At 34.7% G+C, this 15,976-nt stretch overlaps 1 protein-coding gene and 1 non-coding gene across 2 annotated transcripts; one reads left to right on the top strand and one right to left on the bottom strand.

Annotated features, from left to right (window-relative positions):
* Positions 1 to 226: 226 nt before the first annotated feature.
* LOC144840534 (polyunsaturated fatty acid 5-lipoxygenase-like) lies at positions 227 to 10,070 on the top strand. The gene is made up of 13 exons (XM_078696368.1): positions 227 to 851; positions 2,159 to 2,282; positions 2,602 to 2,646; positions 2,957 to 3,085; positions 3,969 to 4,066; positions 4,880 to 4,997; positions 5,463 to 5,567; positions 5,939 to 6,150; positions 6,826 to 7,085; positions 7,572 to 7,663; positions 8,088 to 8,261; positions 8,567 to 8,730; positions 9,514 to 10,070. The coding sequence occupies exons 1-13, from the start codon at positions 490 to 492 to the stop codon at positions 9,626 to 9,628; spliced, it is 1,998 nt and encodes a 665-aa protein (XP_078552494.1). The 5' UTR covers positions 227 to 489; the 3' UTR covers positions 9,629 to 10,070.
* A 1,080-nt stretch (positions 10,071 to 11,150) lies between these two features.
* Trnam-cau (transfer RNA methionine (anticodon CAU)) lies at positions 11,151 to 11,223 on the bottom strand. Its single transcript has one exon. It is a non-coding gene; the product is annotated as a tRNA-Met (tRNA).
* Between the last annotated feature and the right edge of the window lie 4,753 nt (positions 11,224 to 15,976).

Raw genomic sequence — 15,976 nt, forward strand, 5'->3', positions numbered from 1 at the left:
TGGAGTGACTTGAACGTCACCAACCACTGACTAACCTGACAGCAGACCTAGGCCTTTTGAGAACCAGGGGCCCTTATATTGTATCGTGTACAGTTACACTTGAATAATAACGTTTATTTATGGTTTCGTTTCTTTCATTATATAATTTGCATATGAACGACATTGACCCTTTTTCAAAACACCGTTATTCATGGTCTATTGCCCTAAAATCACAATCAACACATATCGTAAAGGAAAGTTAGGCGAGTCTTCTTGTCGATTGGAATTGCCTTTATGTTAACCCTCTGTTGCCATGGGTTTCCGATAGGAATGACCTCATTTTAAGAGCCTGGTATTTGTACTCATTGCGAGTAACATTTCAGGAAGTAAATCGCGTCCGGCCGGTACGACGTTCACCACCAATTTATAATTGTTGTCTCTTTTATGTTGTTCCTGCTACTGTTATAATAACCAGATTAGAATCGTGCTTGGCGGTCAAGTGGTATAAACATGGGAAACTCTTCGTCAAACACTACAGAAAACTACGAGGTCATTGTCAAAACATCTGATCGCAAAGGAGCCGGTACAGACGGTAATATTTTCATAGCGTTTTTAAACAATACTGGTAAACGATCTAAAGATTACAAACTCGACGTTCGGTTTAGAGATGATTTTGAACCAGGCCATAATGATCGATTCCCGATTAAGAATCTCCGTGACTTTGGTGAAATCGTGAAGATTGAACTTTGGCGAGACAGGTGGCTGTTTTGGGATAACTGGCTCGTCGAGTTCATTATCGTTACGGATCATGTAAACGGAAAATTTTATGAATTCCCCATCAACAGGTGGATTAAAGGCGGAACTAAAACAAGGTGAGAATTCAGTAGGCCTAATGTAGTACAGTCAAGGTTTATTACGCTACTGTTCGGTAGTAGGTAAGCAAGTAAACCGCACCCGTGTCTGTTACGGTAATACAATACAATAACAGAGAAGGTAATAAAACGTCAGAGACCAATTATACAATAGAGTAGGAATATTACGATACAATGTTTGGAATGTATGTCGATCCTTTGTCAAATGTAAACATCCCTGTTTTATAGTAAAAGTACATATTGTACTGTTATTATTTGATAACTTAAACAAACAATAACCACCATAGAATGGATTTATAATAGTCTAATTGGCACAGTGTGAAAAATAAATATAGCGGCCCATTTTCAACTCTACAAAGTTTGATTAGCACTCCCAGGCAGCAACGCGTAGGCCTACTTGGCCCACTTTGGAACGTCCTCTAAATTACAGATTTTGTCTAAACATTTATTAAAAGATCACATAAGACTGATATTTTTAACAAATTGTATTCAAGTTTTAAAATACTATAGTAACTATTTTGTAAGTGAAAAAAGGAAGTTAAAAATAAATATTTGGGATGAAGCTAAATTAGGTAAATCATCGTTACAGTTTAAATGCATCATTGTGCAGCTTGTGAGGTGAATATGGATTATATTTTTGTGTTTATTTATTTAATCACACTCTTGTTTACAACAAGTCGACCAGCCAATTCTGGCTTATGAGTGAACAAATATATAACATAGCAATTAAAATAAACACAGATAAAAACATCAAACAAAATAACACGTTTTAATAGTCTTACAACACCAAATAAATAACGATCAAACAAGCAATATATGTCTTAATTAGCTCTTGTACGTACCGGTATAGTAGGTCTTATTTTCACTGCGGCATATTTTTTTTTTTTTTTTGAGACACCTTGCAAATGGTAAAGCTACAACATGAATTGAACATTTAATTAAACTATCAGGAGAGGCTTAAGTTGCAAAATAGAAATCGGTATGGGAAAATACAATTCTAAAATTTGACCTTGAATCAATGCAAATTTATAATTTCCTTGGTTATTTATAGCTCCATGGTTAGGCCTACATGTTTTTTTTTCTGAAAAGTGCAGTGATCTCCAATTTACCTCCGGTCTCTTTTATTCATTATTACCTTTATTCTTTCCACGCCGCTCCTTTAGGCAGTTATATTTAAGAGAACGGAATCATTAGGATTACCATGCGGTAGCTTATTGTTTACTACGGCTGAAAAATGGGTATTTAGAAACTGGGACTAGGCTTGCTCAAACCCCATAGCGTTATTATTACCTGTGATTATTTTTCAGATGGAGTCGATATGACTGCCAATTACCTCAGCTTGACTCAGAGCACAGACAGCGTAAAGAGGAACTCTTGGGAAAACGAAACGTTTACAAATATTGGCAGAAGATACCTGGTTTACCTGTACAGGTATGAACATACACATTCTGTATCGATCTTTTCTCCATGGTAATGAATTTCCGATAATCGGTAATCAGTAAAATGTATTGATTTCGGAAATTGAGAAAATCTTTTGAGAATGTTAAAAATGTAAACATTAAAACATTAAAATCGTTACCTATTTAAAAAGTCATTGACGTAATTAAACTTATGCTTTATAATGTAATTATAGCTGTATAGGCCTAATTTAAACAATCATCCCACAAGTACTGAAATTACTATAATTATTATGCATTTGATTTGGATGCGGATTAATGGATGCGAATTAGTAATGTCAATTATTTTTCAGGTACGAACACTTCCCAGTGACGAAAAGTTTCGGTCGGATCAACTGGTAAATATTTGCAATGCTGTGAAAATAAGTTTTAAAAACATACCCTTTCAGAAGCTGTTTAATAGAGCATTATATAACAAAACCTCGAAAAGAAGCCAACCACTTTGTTTGCAAAAGATAGTATGAGAAGCTTCTGTTTAAGAAGAAGAATGCTCCATTAAAATGAATGTGGAGTGATCAGAGAATATTAGACTTTCATTAGATTATATATCTATATATATATTATAGATTATAATCAGACAACATTTTAGGATGTTGATCGGACACACAGTTTTAATACAATATTTGTGTTATTGTTTGTTTTTGTTAGAAATCGTTTACATCAACCGCCCGTAAACTTCGAATCAACTCTGAATTAATCGCAATAGCTACTGCCAGAAACTTCAAATCTCTTGCTGACTTTGAAACAATTTATAAGTATACTTTTCATCGGCCATCGGTAAGTTGTATGTCTCCCCTTATTCTTCTTCAGAAACGTAACCAAAACCAACGAGCAGTCGTCAGAATATATAAGGCCTAGCTTCTCTTGTATGTCCCGTATAATCAGTCCTACATAATGTTTTCCTTTTGGAGGCGGCTGGCTCTTCTTGGTTGTGCGCACTTTTTCGGACAGAATACGTTTTTTACCAAGGTTTTCAATTAAGACGAACGAAGAGAATGAAGTTAGGCCTACTGATTTGAAACAGCCAAGTCTTCTGGTTTCTTGTCCACCACACCTCCTTCTTGTTAATTTGTTCTGTCATTCGTCTTTTCTTGCTATAATGACCATGTAGGCCTACTAGAACAAATATGTTGTCCTATTGGTCACCAAAGATTATTTCTAATTGCATGATAGTAAAAATTGATTGCAGCTTCAATGGTTGTTTTGGCAGAATCATATACCAATGTTCTAATAAAATACAGTTCCTGACATTTTTTATATTTAAGCACTGTCTGGTAAAAAACGTGTCTTAGTTTGAATTAAAATACTTCCTGATTATTGTGTATTGTATTGTATCTTGTAAAATATTTCGAATAGTTAAATATTACATATAGCCTACTGACTTTTCATGTTGTGTTTGCCAGTGCCACCGATTGAAAGGCGAATAGCTAGATAAATAAATATGCCTAGCTTTGGTGTAATTAGGTATAAACAATTCTTATAACCGTATATAATAATAATTATTAAAGTAAATGAACCAAAACTAGAGTATACAATATGGACTATCATGGTGATTATTCAGTGGCACTAATTTGTGGTCAATTTAGTTCGTATTATTTTTGGAATTTTCGTGAACGAAGAGGCCAAAATTGTTAAATACAATGTTATGTTATTTCAACAGTCTATCGATACGTGGGACAGCGATGAAGTATTTGGAAACAATGCCCTCAATGGATGTAACCCAACTCAAATCAAACTCTGTGAAAAATTACCAGAAGGGTATGTACATTTTATGATATTGCTTCTTAACTAGCTTGTCACTTTGATGTATTAATCTACACTAATTAGTTTTCACGTTCTCTCTATTTCTTACGATTTGTTATTTTTAGTCGAGTGCAAATTCACTATATTGGTCGGTTAGTCGGTCGGTTGGTTGGTCGGTCGGTCGGTCGGTAAACTTAAATTTGCGCACGCGACTGCAGCCATGTATATGTCCTTGTTAACTATGTAAACGAATACAGAATCGCAATTGATCATTGTCGTAACAACTAACGTACTAACAAATAACGTAATTGGTCAGATGTTTGCCCTACTCTGACGTAATTTGTACTTTATACTAAGTACATACTTCTCAATGCCCATCCTGACGCAAAGCAACCCCACCATTTCAAACATTTACAAAAATAACGTAACAAAATGATGGTCAAATGTCACCATTTTTAGTTTGTCGAAAAAATCGAAAATGCAGGCCTAGTTAATATTAAAGCTTCTTTAAAAAACATGTCAAATCCTGGACGTGAATGTTTTTTTTTTTTTAGAGCTTAGCTGCATTAATTTAAAAAAATAGATTTCGAGTGGTTTTCAAATTAGACTTACACGGCTGTGAAGAAATTGTTTCAGTAGCAGCTAACTTAATCCGAAGCTTATAGGCCCAGTTGAAGTTAAAAAGCTGGTTAATATTTTATAAGTTTGTGTGCGTAACTTTTGTCAATACGTTAATCCATGGATAAAAAAGCGAACAATTCTAATATTATATACTATACAATCATTCTTTGATCTTAGACTTACTTTCTTTTGTTATGTTTTTTGAAGGTTTTACGTCACAGACGATATGGTTGAGCCGTTTCTTGAAGGTTTAAAATTTGAAGAAGCTTTAACAAAAAAACGTATTTTTGTTATAGACTATCACGTGATGGTTGATATTAAATATGTAAGTTAATACATGTTTTTTAATAAATTATACTCTACATTCATTCACATATTATTCTAATACAAAAGTAAAACCTCTGTACTGCTGTAGCGGAATCTCCATGTTCAGTACAATAGGAAAGTACTGTATACAGAGCCACATGTTCCAACTAAATTATAAGAATTATTTTGAGGTTAGATTAAAAATAAATGTGCCCAGCTACACTAGATTAAATTAAGCTACTGTGTAAAAAGTCTAATTAAAGCTCTATTTACACTACCAAATGTAAAATCCGATGACGTCATATCACTACAATTACTAGTTTGAGAGTGTAGACAGAGCTTAAGGTTTGGGTAAAAATAATGTCACATTTATCATAAATTTGCCTAGATACACAGAATTTAGCTACTGTGTATAAAGTCTAATTTACATTTACCATTAAGAAAGACAATACTGTACCAGCATTTTGAATTTATTATCTTTCAGTTACCATGTCCGTTTGCATTATATTTCCTTGGAGGCGATAAAAAACTTCGACCAATCGCAATTCAACTAACGAGGGCGCCTCCGCATGCTGCTGTTAAACCTCCGGTACATTTCAACATTTTTGGTTTTGGTAGTGTTTAAGAAAAGAACTTTATTCGTCCACAACTTTGGAAATTATATAGTCTAGTAAAACAAAATGTAATATTTTCCAGAAAAGATAAATAATTGTAAAAGACAATTATGATCAAAGCGTGAAATACGGGAAGAAATTCTTTTATTTCTAAATTATTTGTCATCACAGTAATTCACCATTCCATTGTTTTCATTTTCAGGAACTAATCAGTCCGGGAAATTAAAAAAAAGAAAGCGAAAAGAATCGAAAGAAAATCGTTAGTCCCACTATCTTGGTTATAAAAATAAAAAATAATTTAAAAAAATAAATAAAATAGTAATACATTATTGTATCGACTTGACAGGTTTTCTTGCCTAATGACCCGGAATACACATGGAAGTTAGCCAAGATGTGGTTCAATTTAGCAGACGTTTCGTACCACCAGTCTTCGACTTACTGCTTTATCTACTTCATCTTGGAGTCAGTGGCTGTTACGATGCACAGACATCTTTCTCTTTCTCATCCTCTCCACAGGTTGCTTGCTCCTCATTTACAGGATGTGATGGCAACCAATTGGTATGTAGGCCTACAGATATTTGATACAAACATCTTTTGTTATTGTTATAAAATTTACAGCCAAGAAACATGAACGAGATGGTGTATTTTCCCATACGAATGATATCTTGTCCTTATATGAAAACTTTCTCCTTGCACCGGCGCTGAATAAGAAAATAGACAATATTTTTCATCTATAAAAGAGGTTTTATTTTTTCATGGGACCTAAAGTTGATTTCTGAATTCGTGTGGCTATACTGTGCTGACAAGAAAAAGTGAAGTTAAATCACTCTTTCCTGGTGTCATCCGCTCATACAATTTAAGCCACAATTTAGAATGCACGTACTTTATGAATCTAATGTTACATGGTAAGCAATGTTATAATTTGAAAGCCGGGTTTGCGGTACTACTTGAAAAGATTACCGCAAATATGGCTTTATGCCAAAGCCTAGTTGTTTATTTTACATGCCGTAGAACCAAAGTAAAGTCAGGTTTGCGGTACACCATGTGTTTGTTGTCTTTACTCTTCGTGGTTATGCAATTAATATAACGGAAATGTCGAGACATTCTAAACTTCTTTTTTGGAAACACATGGTGTATGCCTATATACTGCAAACCTGACTTTACAGTTTTTACTTAGAAAGATAAGTTCCTGTAACAAAATGTTTGAGATTTATTTTGTATCTTTGCATTCAGCCAAGTTATTAACAAACTGATTGGAACTGATGGTACATTCGATTCCTTCTTCAAGATGGGCTGCGAAGGCTCCTTCAAAATTGTCCGAAACGATTGTAAAACTCGAACAGTTAAAACCACAGAAGTACTTCCTACAAACTTGAAAGCACGTGGAGTGTTTGATGAGGACGTTCTGCCAAATTTTCACTACAGGGACGACGGTCTACTCATATGGAACGCTATTAAGAAATATGTAGCGACTGTTGTCAATGCGTATTACAGTAAGCCTTGATTTAGTCTACCTCTATAGTATATCATGAACGGCAGTTCACACTATTCTTGAGCGTAGCTGTCTTTTGGCATAACGTTAAGACCAATAGTAATGACAACCTTAAGCCTGTTTTCCACTGGCGATTTATTCGTGCAAATCGACAGCGTAATAGTAATTCCATTTTTTGGTAATTCAACTAATTTTAATTATGTTTAAAACCTATATAACATTAACATTTGGGAGTGATAAACATTGTATCGGAACAGGTAGCTTAAAGAAAAAGAAAACAAAATGTTGTCAAAGTTAAGTTCAATGATCTTTAGTTATTCTTTGATGATCCAAAATCATGTTAAACTTAACCTTTTCTTCTTGAAATGTTATTCAACACAGCTTCATGCAAATTTCGTAAAACTTGTTTATCAAATATTTTTTTGATCATTAAAAAGAAATTCTTGACGAACATTAAACCTATATAAATGATTTTATCTTATTTTAGAGACAGACGATCATGTTGAAAATGACTTTGAATTGCATGGGTTTCGAAGCACACTGTCAAAGAATGTAGATGCTGGTGGATGTGCGATACCGGTAAAAAAAATAATGTTATTGTAGGCCTAAATGATATTTTCCTTTTATGAATGTGAATGGGTTGTTGCTTCTTACAGAATACACTATGTACGTATATCAGACGTGCCAACGCCGGAAAATATGGTGCCAACGTATTCACTTATTAAACCTGTGAAAGTGTACAAGCGTAATTTTACTCTTTCCTAATTAAACAATGCATGTTTGATTATAAACATCTATTCTGTTTCTCTATCTAGAGAAGTTAAAATTATAGCCTACTGGAGCGTGAGATGACTCCTCTCGAACAATCGGACTTTTTCCATTATCGGGAGAGTTGGGAGGTGGTCTTCATCAATGTTATTAACCCGTTCCAGATGACGAGGATATCGCTTTGTAGTAATTCCACTCTTCCCTTTGTACTAAAACGGTAATATTTTCTAAACAGGGTTTACCAGGAAATGATGGGTTCGATTCTCGTGAACAGGTTATTGAAATGTTCACAGTGATAATTTACATAGCTAGTGCTGGATATGCATCATCACAACATAACATTTACGAATCATACGCCTATCCACCAGCCTATCCAACCCTGTTGAGGGGAGATCCGCCGTTGGATAAGGTAGGCTTACTGTATAAATATCCTTGTTTTGAAATTATGAAATGGATGATGACGAGTAGGCCTCTAGACGTCACAAAGAGACATTTATTTCAAACATCCAAATTTCAATGTTCAATTGTAACCGTTTTTAGATCTAAAATGGTAAAAGCAGTTTGGTGTCAACATTTTTGTACAGGATAGGCCTACTCTCTGCCTGTCAGAGGTGTTTTGTATATATCTTGGCTGTGCATTGAATAAAATAAAAAAAGACCTACGTCAGTAGTCTACGCTTCACTCGAGTGAATAATTATTGTATTCTCATCTAGTCTGAACGGACAGAATCTGATTTAATGGCGGCATTACCAGAAAAGAACAAGATGCTTGGCATGCTTGCTGTTGTCAAACTATGGAGTTTAAGAAGCAAAAGTAAACTTGGTGAATTTGAAAGCACGTGGTTATACAGTGAAGAATGTTGCGAAGCTTTACAACAGTAAGAACAGCAATTTAATTCAATTCATCCTAAACATTTATCTAAATAACAACCTTACTAATCTTTCTGGTTTCTATTCTAATTTTGTTGCAATTAACAATAAAGGATAAATAAGCCTAAGCTAAGAAAAAAATACGTCTAAAGCTAAATTCACACTTGTTCCGTTTCATGGAACGAGGGAAGACGGCGCTGTATTGTTAAAATGGAACATCACAGAACGATACCATCTTTCGTCCGTGAAACAAATAAGATAAATATAGCTTTATGCTTGATTCCGCCGCTTTGACTTAACGAAATGACGTCGTAGAAACACACATACGTGAGTTGACCATTGACAGTAATCTATCGCTTTTGATTGGTCAAATCACTTGCGTTGCGCTTACGTCTGAATGTGTAACGTTGGTTGAGTAGGCCTACAATAAGGGCTCATTATACCATTTTATAGTGAATCGAGCTCATATTCGCAATAGATGTATCTGTACTCAATCAAAACCCATACACTTTGAACCAAAATGTTTCAGCTCTCCACACTATTACCTCAATTCCATGCGTAATAAAATAGTTTTGAATTGAACCATTTGTGTTTTCTTAGTTTCAGGCTTCGATTGCATGGCGCGTGATATCCGAAATGGCCTAAAAATGAAAGAAATGATCATTTAGCTTCCCCCCAATTCTAAAGTAGCGAAACCTATCACAATTTCGATTGGTTATTACCCATACGTGAACAATGTTTTGGTGCCATGTCGAAAAGTTCCCATAATGGTAAACACCTCTATTTTTCAGATTCCGAAGAGACCTCAGAAGTGCAGCAACTACGATTGATAAAAGAAATTCTACCAGAGAATTTCCCTACTACAATCTCCATCCCGATAACATACCAAATGGAATTTCAATATAAGAAGTAGGCCTAGAACCGACGGTGCACACATCTGTATTGGAATTTCAATATAAGAAGTAGGCCTAGAACCAACGAGACACACGTCTGTATTGGAATTCCAATATAAGAAGTAGGCCTAGAACCGACGATGCACACATCTGTATTGGTCTGTCTCACGCTGCAAAGACTTAATTTTACTTCAGTGTATTTTTAACTATTTTGATTAATATTGAATAAGAGAACGGAAATTATTCTATCTGATAGGACACTGATTAATTCAGTATTGGTACTCCTTGGCCACACTGCCTAAAGACATAAAATAAAATAATATAAACGATCATCTTGTGTGTGTCCGGAAAAAACAAGCCACAACTTTACTTTACTACTTTAAAGGCCAGAATATGTTAACTGCTAATTATGGGTGACAGAAAAGTGAAACAAATAAACATTAGAGGTAGTAATTTAGTGTTGTCAAATTGTTATTTGGTTGTCAAAAGAAATTATGTACGTCACACTTACTAAAATTATCGGCAAGTCTGGAGGGTGAGGATCGACTGCGGCATCTGGAATAGTATAATAACCATCTCAATAAAAGCGAGTAATATTCAATTGAATCATTAGTATTTTGTATTATTATTATTCAATATAAAAAAACATGAAAGTTATTTATATTTATTGGTGAAGGTGACGTGTCGATCTCGTCATTAGAAACAAATCTATCCACGTGGATAAGCATTTTAGTCGCTCTCCTCTAAACCAAGTGTTAACTTTTATCCATCGTTTTGTCATGTGTTTTGTCCTGTATCTTGTTGTGCTTGTGTATGTAGGCGTACCGGTACTTTTTTGAATGTTTTATTTTTTCCCTTTATTTATTTATTATTATTTATTTATTTATTTCTTGAAATATTTATTTAGGCCTATATATACTTTTTGACTCTTTTTTTTCTGGTGTAAATAATTATAGCCTTAAAGCCATCTAGGCTTATTTAAGTTTCTCCAACATTAAGTGCATTCATTTTTTTTATTATTACATTTCATTTGAAAAATAAAATAGAATTGAATTTAATAACCATCTCGAATAATACAGTAAAAGAGATTTACGGAGCAGCCTAAGCGGAAATGTCGGCAGACTTTTCAGCGGAAAGGCAGTAATAATAATAATAAAATAATAATAATAATGTCCATTAAAGACATTGTCCCCCTGAAAAAAAAAAGATAACTTTTTTTGCTTAATATGCCATTTTAATGTTACATAATAGCTATTCACTTTGACCAAAAATTAGATCGAAAAAAATATAATTAAAAGCATAAAAAAGTCCAAGGTTTTTCGGTTGAATTTAACCATTTATTTTGTCTTCGAGTGAAAACATTTTTTCCCTTGGAAGTGGTCATTAACAAAGGCTGACTTAAACTTAATTATTTTTCATGTTTTTTGGGGACAATAAATCTAATATAAGAAAGAGTACATCACTAGTATTTTGGATTATTATTTATATTATTTAATTAATAAATAAAATAAAAGTTTAAATAAAAAAAAAATTGGTGCCCCCTGTGAGGCTCGAACTCACGACCTTCAGATTATGAGACTGACGCGCTGCCGACTGCGCCAAGGAGGCTACCTGAAAGGAGTTTGTTGTAATTACCATAATTATGATTCACACACAAAAAAATAGAAGGGAGCCCTCAAATTTTTCTTAAAATACAGAGCGACGATAGCCCGGATTTAAACACATGTTGTGCATCATTTCGCGATCATCGTCGGCGTCTTTTTTGTATGATTCATAATTATCTTTCTTCAAGAAAATTGTATATTATGTGTACTGAAGATTAGACTTTGGCTTAGTATCTGTGAAACAGGTAAAAAACATTTAGTATTATTTGAAACATAAAGTAAAAAACTATAAAATGGGTGGTGGGCATCATGTGTGTGACGTGAGGAGTCAGACAGAGGATGGTCCTGTATGTCTGGATGAGAAAGAAGGCCTCTACTATCTAGGCCTAGGCTAGCTTACTAGACTTAGAGGAAGAGCAGCCTAGCCGGCCAAGCTACAGGTCTACATAGTCACAGTAGAGGCGCCAGGTGAAGATAGATTGCTTACTATTAGTACAGGCCTAGCCTCTGTAGTTAGTAGGCATCATAGATAGACCTACTTTAATACTAAAAAAAGAATCTAGTAGGGTAATAGTAGTAGGCCTACTAGGCTAGATGGATTTGACACGATTTCGATCCAAGTCGGCCCTAAACCGTCTCGGCCAAAGTCAAGTCGGCCCCAAGTCAAGTCGGCCCCAAGTCAAGTCGGCCCCAAGTCAAGTCGGCCCCAAGTCAAGTCGGCCCCAAGTCAACTCGGCCTCAAGTCAACTCGGCCTCAAGTCAACTCGGCCTCACGTCAACTCGGCCAAAAAATAATCAGTCAACTCGGCCCCGTTAAAGTATGGAACGCAAAAAGTGTAAATGAAGGGGATTAATAAAATAATATTTCTTCACATTTTTTTACCTATGAATAATTCTGACTTAATGAATATTAATATTTAGACAATACGTTTAGCAAAAAAAAAAATAAGAATGATTTCACCAACTTTCCTTTATTTATATATATATAACTTTATTCACAATCTCAGATAATACAAAGTACATGCAAAATTAATTGAAGTTGTGAATGGGGTTAAGCTGTAAGCTAATGCTTTAGACGCAAAGCCCCTTAAAACGAAAACAATTTGAAATAGATAAATAATTAAATAAATAAATAAAAACAGTATAATGTACCATATTAATTGTAACGATAAAAATACTAACAATAGAAATAATGCAGTGATAATAACAAATCAAATGTCGAGAGAAAATGAATTAACCAGTAGCTTAAAATTAAAGATAACTGGTGACAAACATATCATGAATTTTATGTTTGAACATACCAATACTGGTTGACATTTTAATGTCATTGGGTAGTGAGTTCCACACATTAGTGCCTCTGTATGTGACACTTTGTTGGCCCAATAGGGTCCTTTTGAAAGCAGTGCTTAAATTGTATTTAGCCCTTGTCTCATAATTATGTTTGGAATTGTTGTAGCAAAGAAAGAATCAAAAGTAATAGGCAACTTCTTATGATGAAACTTAAACATGAGTATCGCAACACTTTTTTGGTACAGCTCAGATAATTTTAATGTTTGTGTGCGGGCAAAGAGTGGTATAGAAGGATGATGAAAAAGAACGTTGCAAACAATTCTTCGTGCTTTCTTTTGTAAAATATAAAGACGATTTAAAATAGTTTGATTAGTAGATCCCCATAGTGTTATTGCATATGTTAGGTTAGGTAATATGAGAGAGTTGTATATTTTTAATAGGATTTCGTATGGGAGTACGCGTTTTATTTTATTCATGGTGCCTATAACTGTTGAAACTTTCTTTGCGATTGAATTTACATGATATGCAAATGATAATTTATCATCTAGATGAACACCAAGAAACTTTGTTTGATTTACTCGTTCTATAATATCAGTATTAATTAGCAAAGTTGATTTGACGTGTCAATTTTTACATTTCTACTAGTAAATACAATATACTTAAAAAATTTCATCTGGTTTCAAATATATATTAAATAAATCAATGTTAACTTTTTGGTTAAACCAGTTGACAAGTACTTACTTGCTACGTTTCAGCTACTTTCAGTAGCCTTGATCACGCAAATGACGTTGACATGATGTTCTGTCATTCGTCATAGTTCGGTGACTTGCGCCATCTTTCGTCTGATGTTCAGCTTTCTGCTGGTGTCCCAGCAGAAAGCTGAACATCAGACGAAAGATGGCGCAAGTCACCGAACTATGACGAATGACAGAACATCATGTCAACGTCATTTGCGTGATCAAGGCTACTGAAAGTAGCTGAAACGTAGCAAGTAAGTACTTGTCAACTGGTTTAACCAAAAAGTTAACATTGATTTATTTAATATATATTTGAAACCAGATGAAATTTTTTGAGAATCTACGTACGATCTATGGTGAGGAAACAATAAATATTGTTCGCCAAGAAGAAAAATTAGTGAGGAAGGTTTCCCGCCAACGGAACCATAGGGTTTTTACATTACAATGTAAACGTAAAAACATCACACCCCCGAGTCTACGTCTCAGCTGTCCAATAAACACGGAAAAAGCTCACAGCATCATAAAACAAGCGGAAAAACAACTAATAAGAGAACGGATTAGGGTAATCACCAACAATATAGAAAATCTAGATCAAAGAAAAGTAGTACTAGAAAGAAAACTAGATCAAAATATTACGAACGGGGGGGATAGGAACAATATCCGGAACTTCATACAGAAATGTCAAGAGTCAGAGTTTATCAAAACAAAGGAACGACATGTAAACAAACTCTCATGGTGGGAAGAAAAGGCGAAGAAACTAAGAAATAACATAAACAAAAAAATAGATTTGAACGGCACGATATTGAAAGAAAAATGGGTAGTAAATTTGTCAGACAGGAATCTATCACCGATCGAGCACGACATACTAGAAAAAGGCCTGAATTTTGCGATTGCCAAAGAAACGCTACCCATCCAGGATGTGATCGTAGCCACTGAAGTAGCCTGTGAACAAATAACTGAAGCGGAAAGAGATATTGTACGAGGTAAGGTTACTAGCATTTTAAAAACCACCAAACCACCACAAACAAATATCACAAAAGAGCAACATTCAGCCATACATAGCCTTAAAAAAGACAAAAACATCATGATCTTACCGGCAGATAAAGGCAGAGCTACGGTGATCATGAACACCCCTGATTACAAACGTAAGGTAAACACCATGATGAAAGATGGGGATGTGTACGAAAAACTTAAAAAGGACCCTACAAAGAAATACAAGAGAAACCTTGTGGAAATCCTAAACAGGTTACTAGAAGAAAAGAAAATAACATATCAATGGAAAACCAAACTCTTCCCCACTGCAGAAATCATCCCACGCCTATACTGCACACCTAAAATCCACAAACAGAACAATCCATTACGCCCAATCGTAGACAATATCAACACAATATACTACGAAGTCTCCAAATTGCTCTCAAAATTATTATCACCGTTGGTTGGAAACACAGAATTCCATGTGGAAAACTCTAAACAATTAGCAGTCGACATAAAAGCACTGAACAACATAGACATAGAAAAACACACACTTGTATCCTTTGATGTTATATCTCTATTCACAAAGACACCTATAAAACCAACAATCAATATAACACACAACACTTTACTGAAAGAAACTAAGATCCTGGAACAAGTCCAAAGAAAATTAAACACCAATTTGAAAACGGAGGACATCATGGAGCTGTTAAGCCTAGTTCTTAACACGACATATTTCACATTTAATGGTGATATTTACAGACAAAAAGAGGGAATGGCAATGGGCAGTCCTGTCAGCCCCATAATGGCAAATATATTCATGGAAGACTTGGAACAACGTGCCACAGAAACAGCACCATCACATATCAAACCGATTTTCTGGCGCAGATATGTAGACGATGTCTTGGCAATTGTACCAATTGGATTTGAAGAAGAACTCCTCCAACACCTAAACACCATTGACCAGACAGGCCAAATAAAATTCACTATGGAGAACATGAAAAACAACACCATCCCTTTTCTCGATACTCTAATCACTATTCAAGACAATGGTAACATAAAAACATCAGTGTACAGAAAATCGACACACACAGACCAATACCTACACTTTCAATCAAATCATCCACTCGAACACAAACTTAGCGTAGTCAACACCCTAGTGGACAGATGTGAATCCATCGTATCAACAGAAGAAGGACAAAAACAAGAAATGAGCCATATAAAAGCAGCTTTATCAACATGCGGATATCCAGACTGGAGTTTTAAAAGAGTTAAAGACAAAAGGGAACATAGAAAAGCAAACAAAGACAAAGAAATAACAACAGATAAAGAAAAATCCAGAGTCAACATTGGTTTACCGTATGTCGAAGGGATGACTCAAAGGCTAAGAAGAACATTGAAACAGCACAATATAAATACATATATCACTCCCAAAAACAAATTAAGAGAAAGTCTCGTTCATCCTAAAGACAAGATTGACAAAGATCAACAGTGTGGTATAGACTACCAAGTAGGTTGCCACAACTGCAAGAAGGTATACATAGGGGAAACAGGCAGAGCTTTAAAAACAAGAATAATAGAACACAAAACAGACGTGGAAAAAAATACGGTAGGGACAAGAACCAGGAGCGCTCGCCACTCACAATCTAAAATTCTACACAAATCAGCTATCACAGATCACGCCACCATAGAAAATCACATACCGGATTTTGAAAATACAAAAATATTAGACAAAGAACAACACTACTTATCAAGAAA

Source organism: Antedon bifida, chromosome 4 (assembly GCF_963402885.1).
Source record: "Antedon bifida chromosome 4, ecAntBifi1.1, whole genome shotgun sequence".
Lineage (NCBI taxonomy): Eukaryota > Metazoa > Echinodermata > Crinoidea > Comatulida > Antedonidae > Antedon > Antedon bifida.

Excerpts from the sequence above, each read along its gene's own strand:
- LOC144840534 (XM_078696368.1), top strand. The coding sequence starts at position 490 with ATGGGAAACTCTTCGTCAAACACTACAGAAAACTACGAGGTCATTGTC. Across the intron at positions 5,568-5,938 it reads ATGCTGCTGTTAAACCTCCG|GTTTTCTTGCCTAATGACCC; the intron begins GTACATTTCAAC and ends TCGACTTGACAG. Across the intron at positions 7,086-7,571 it reads TGTTGTCAATGCGTATTACA|AGACAGACGATCATGTTGAA; the intron begins GTAAGCCTTGAT and ends ATCTTATTTTAG.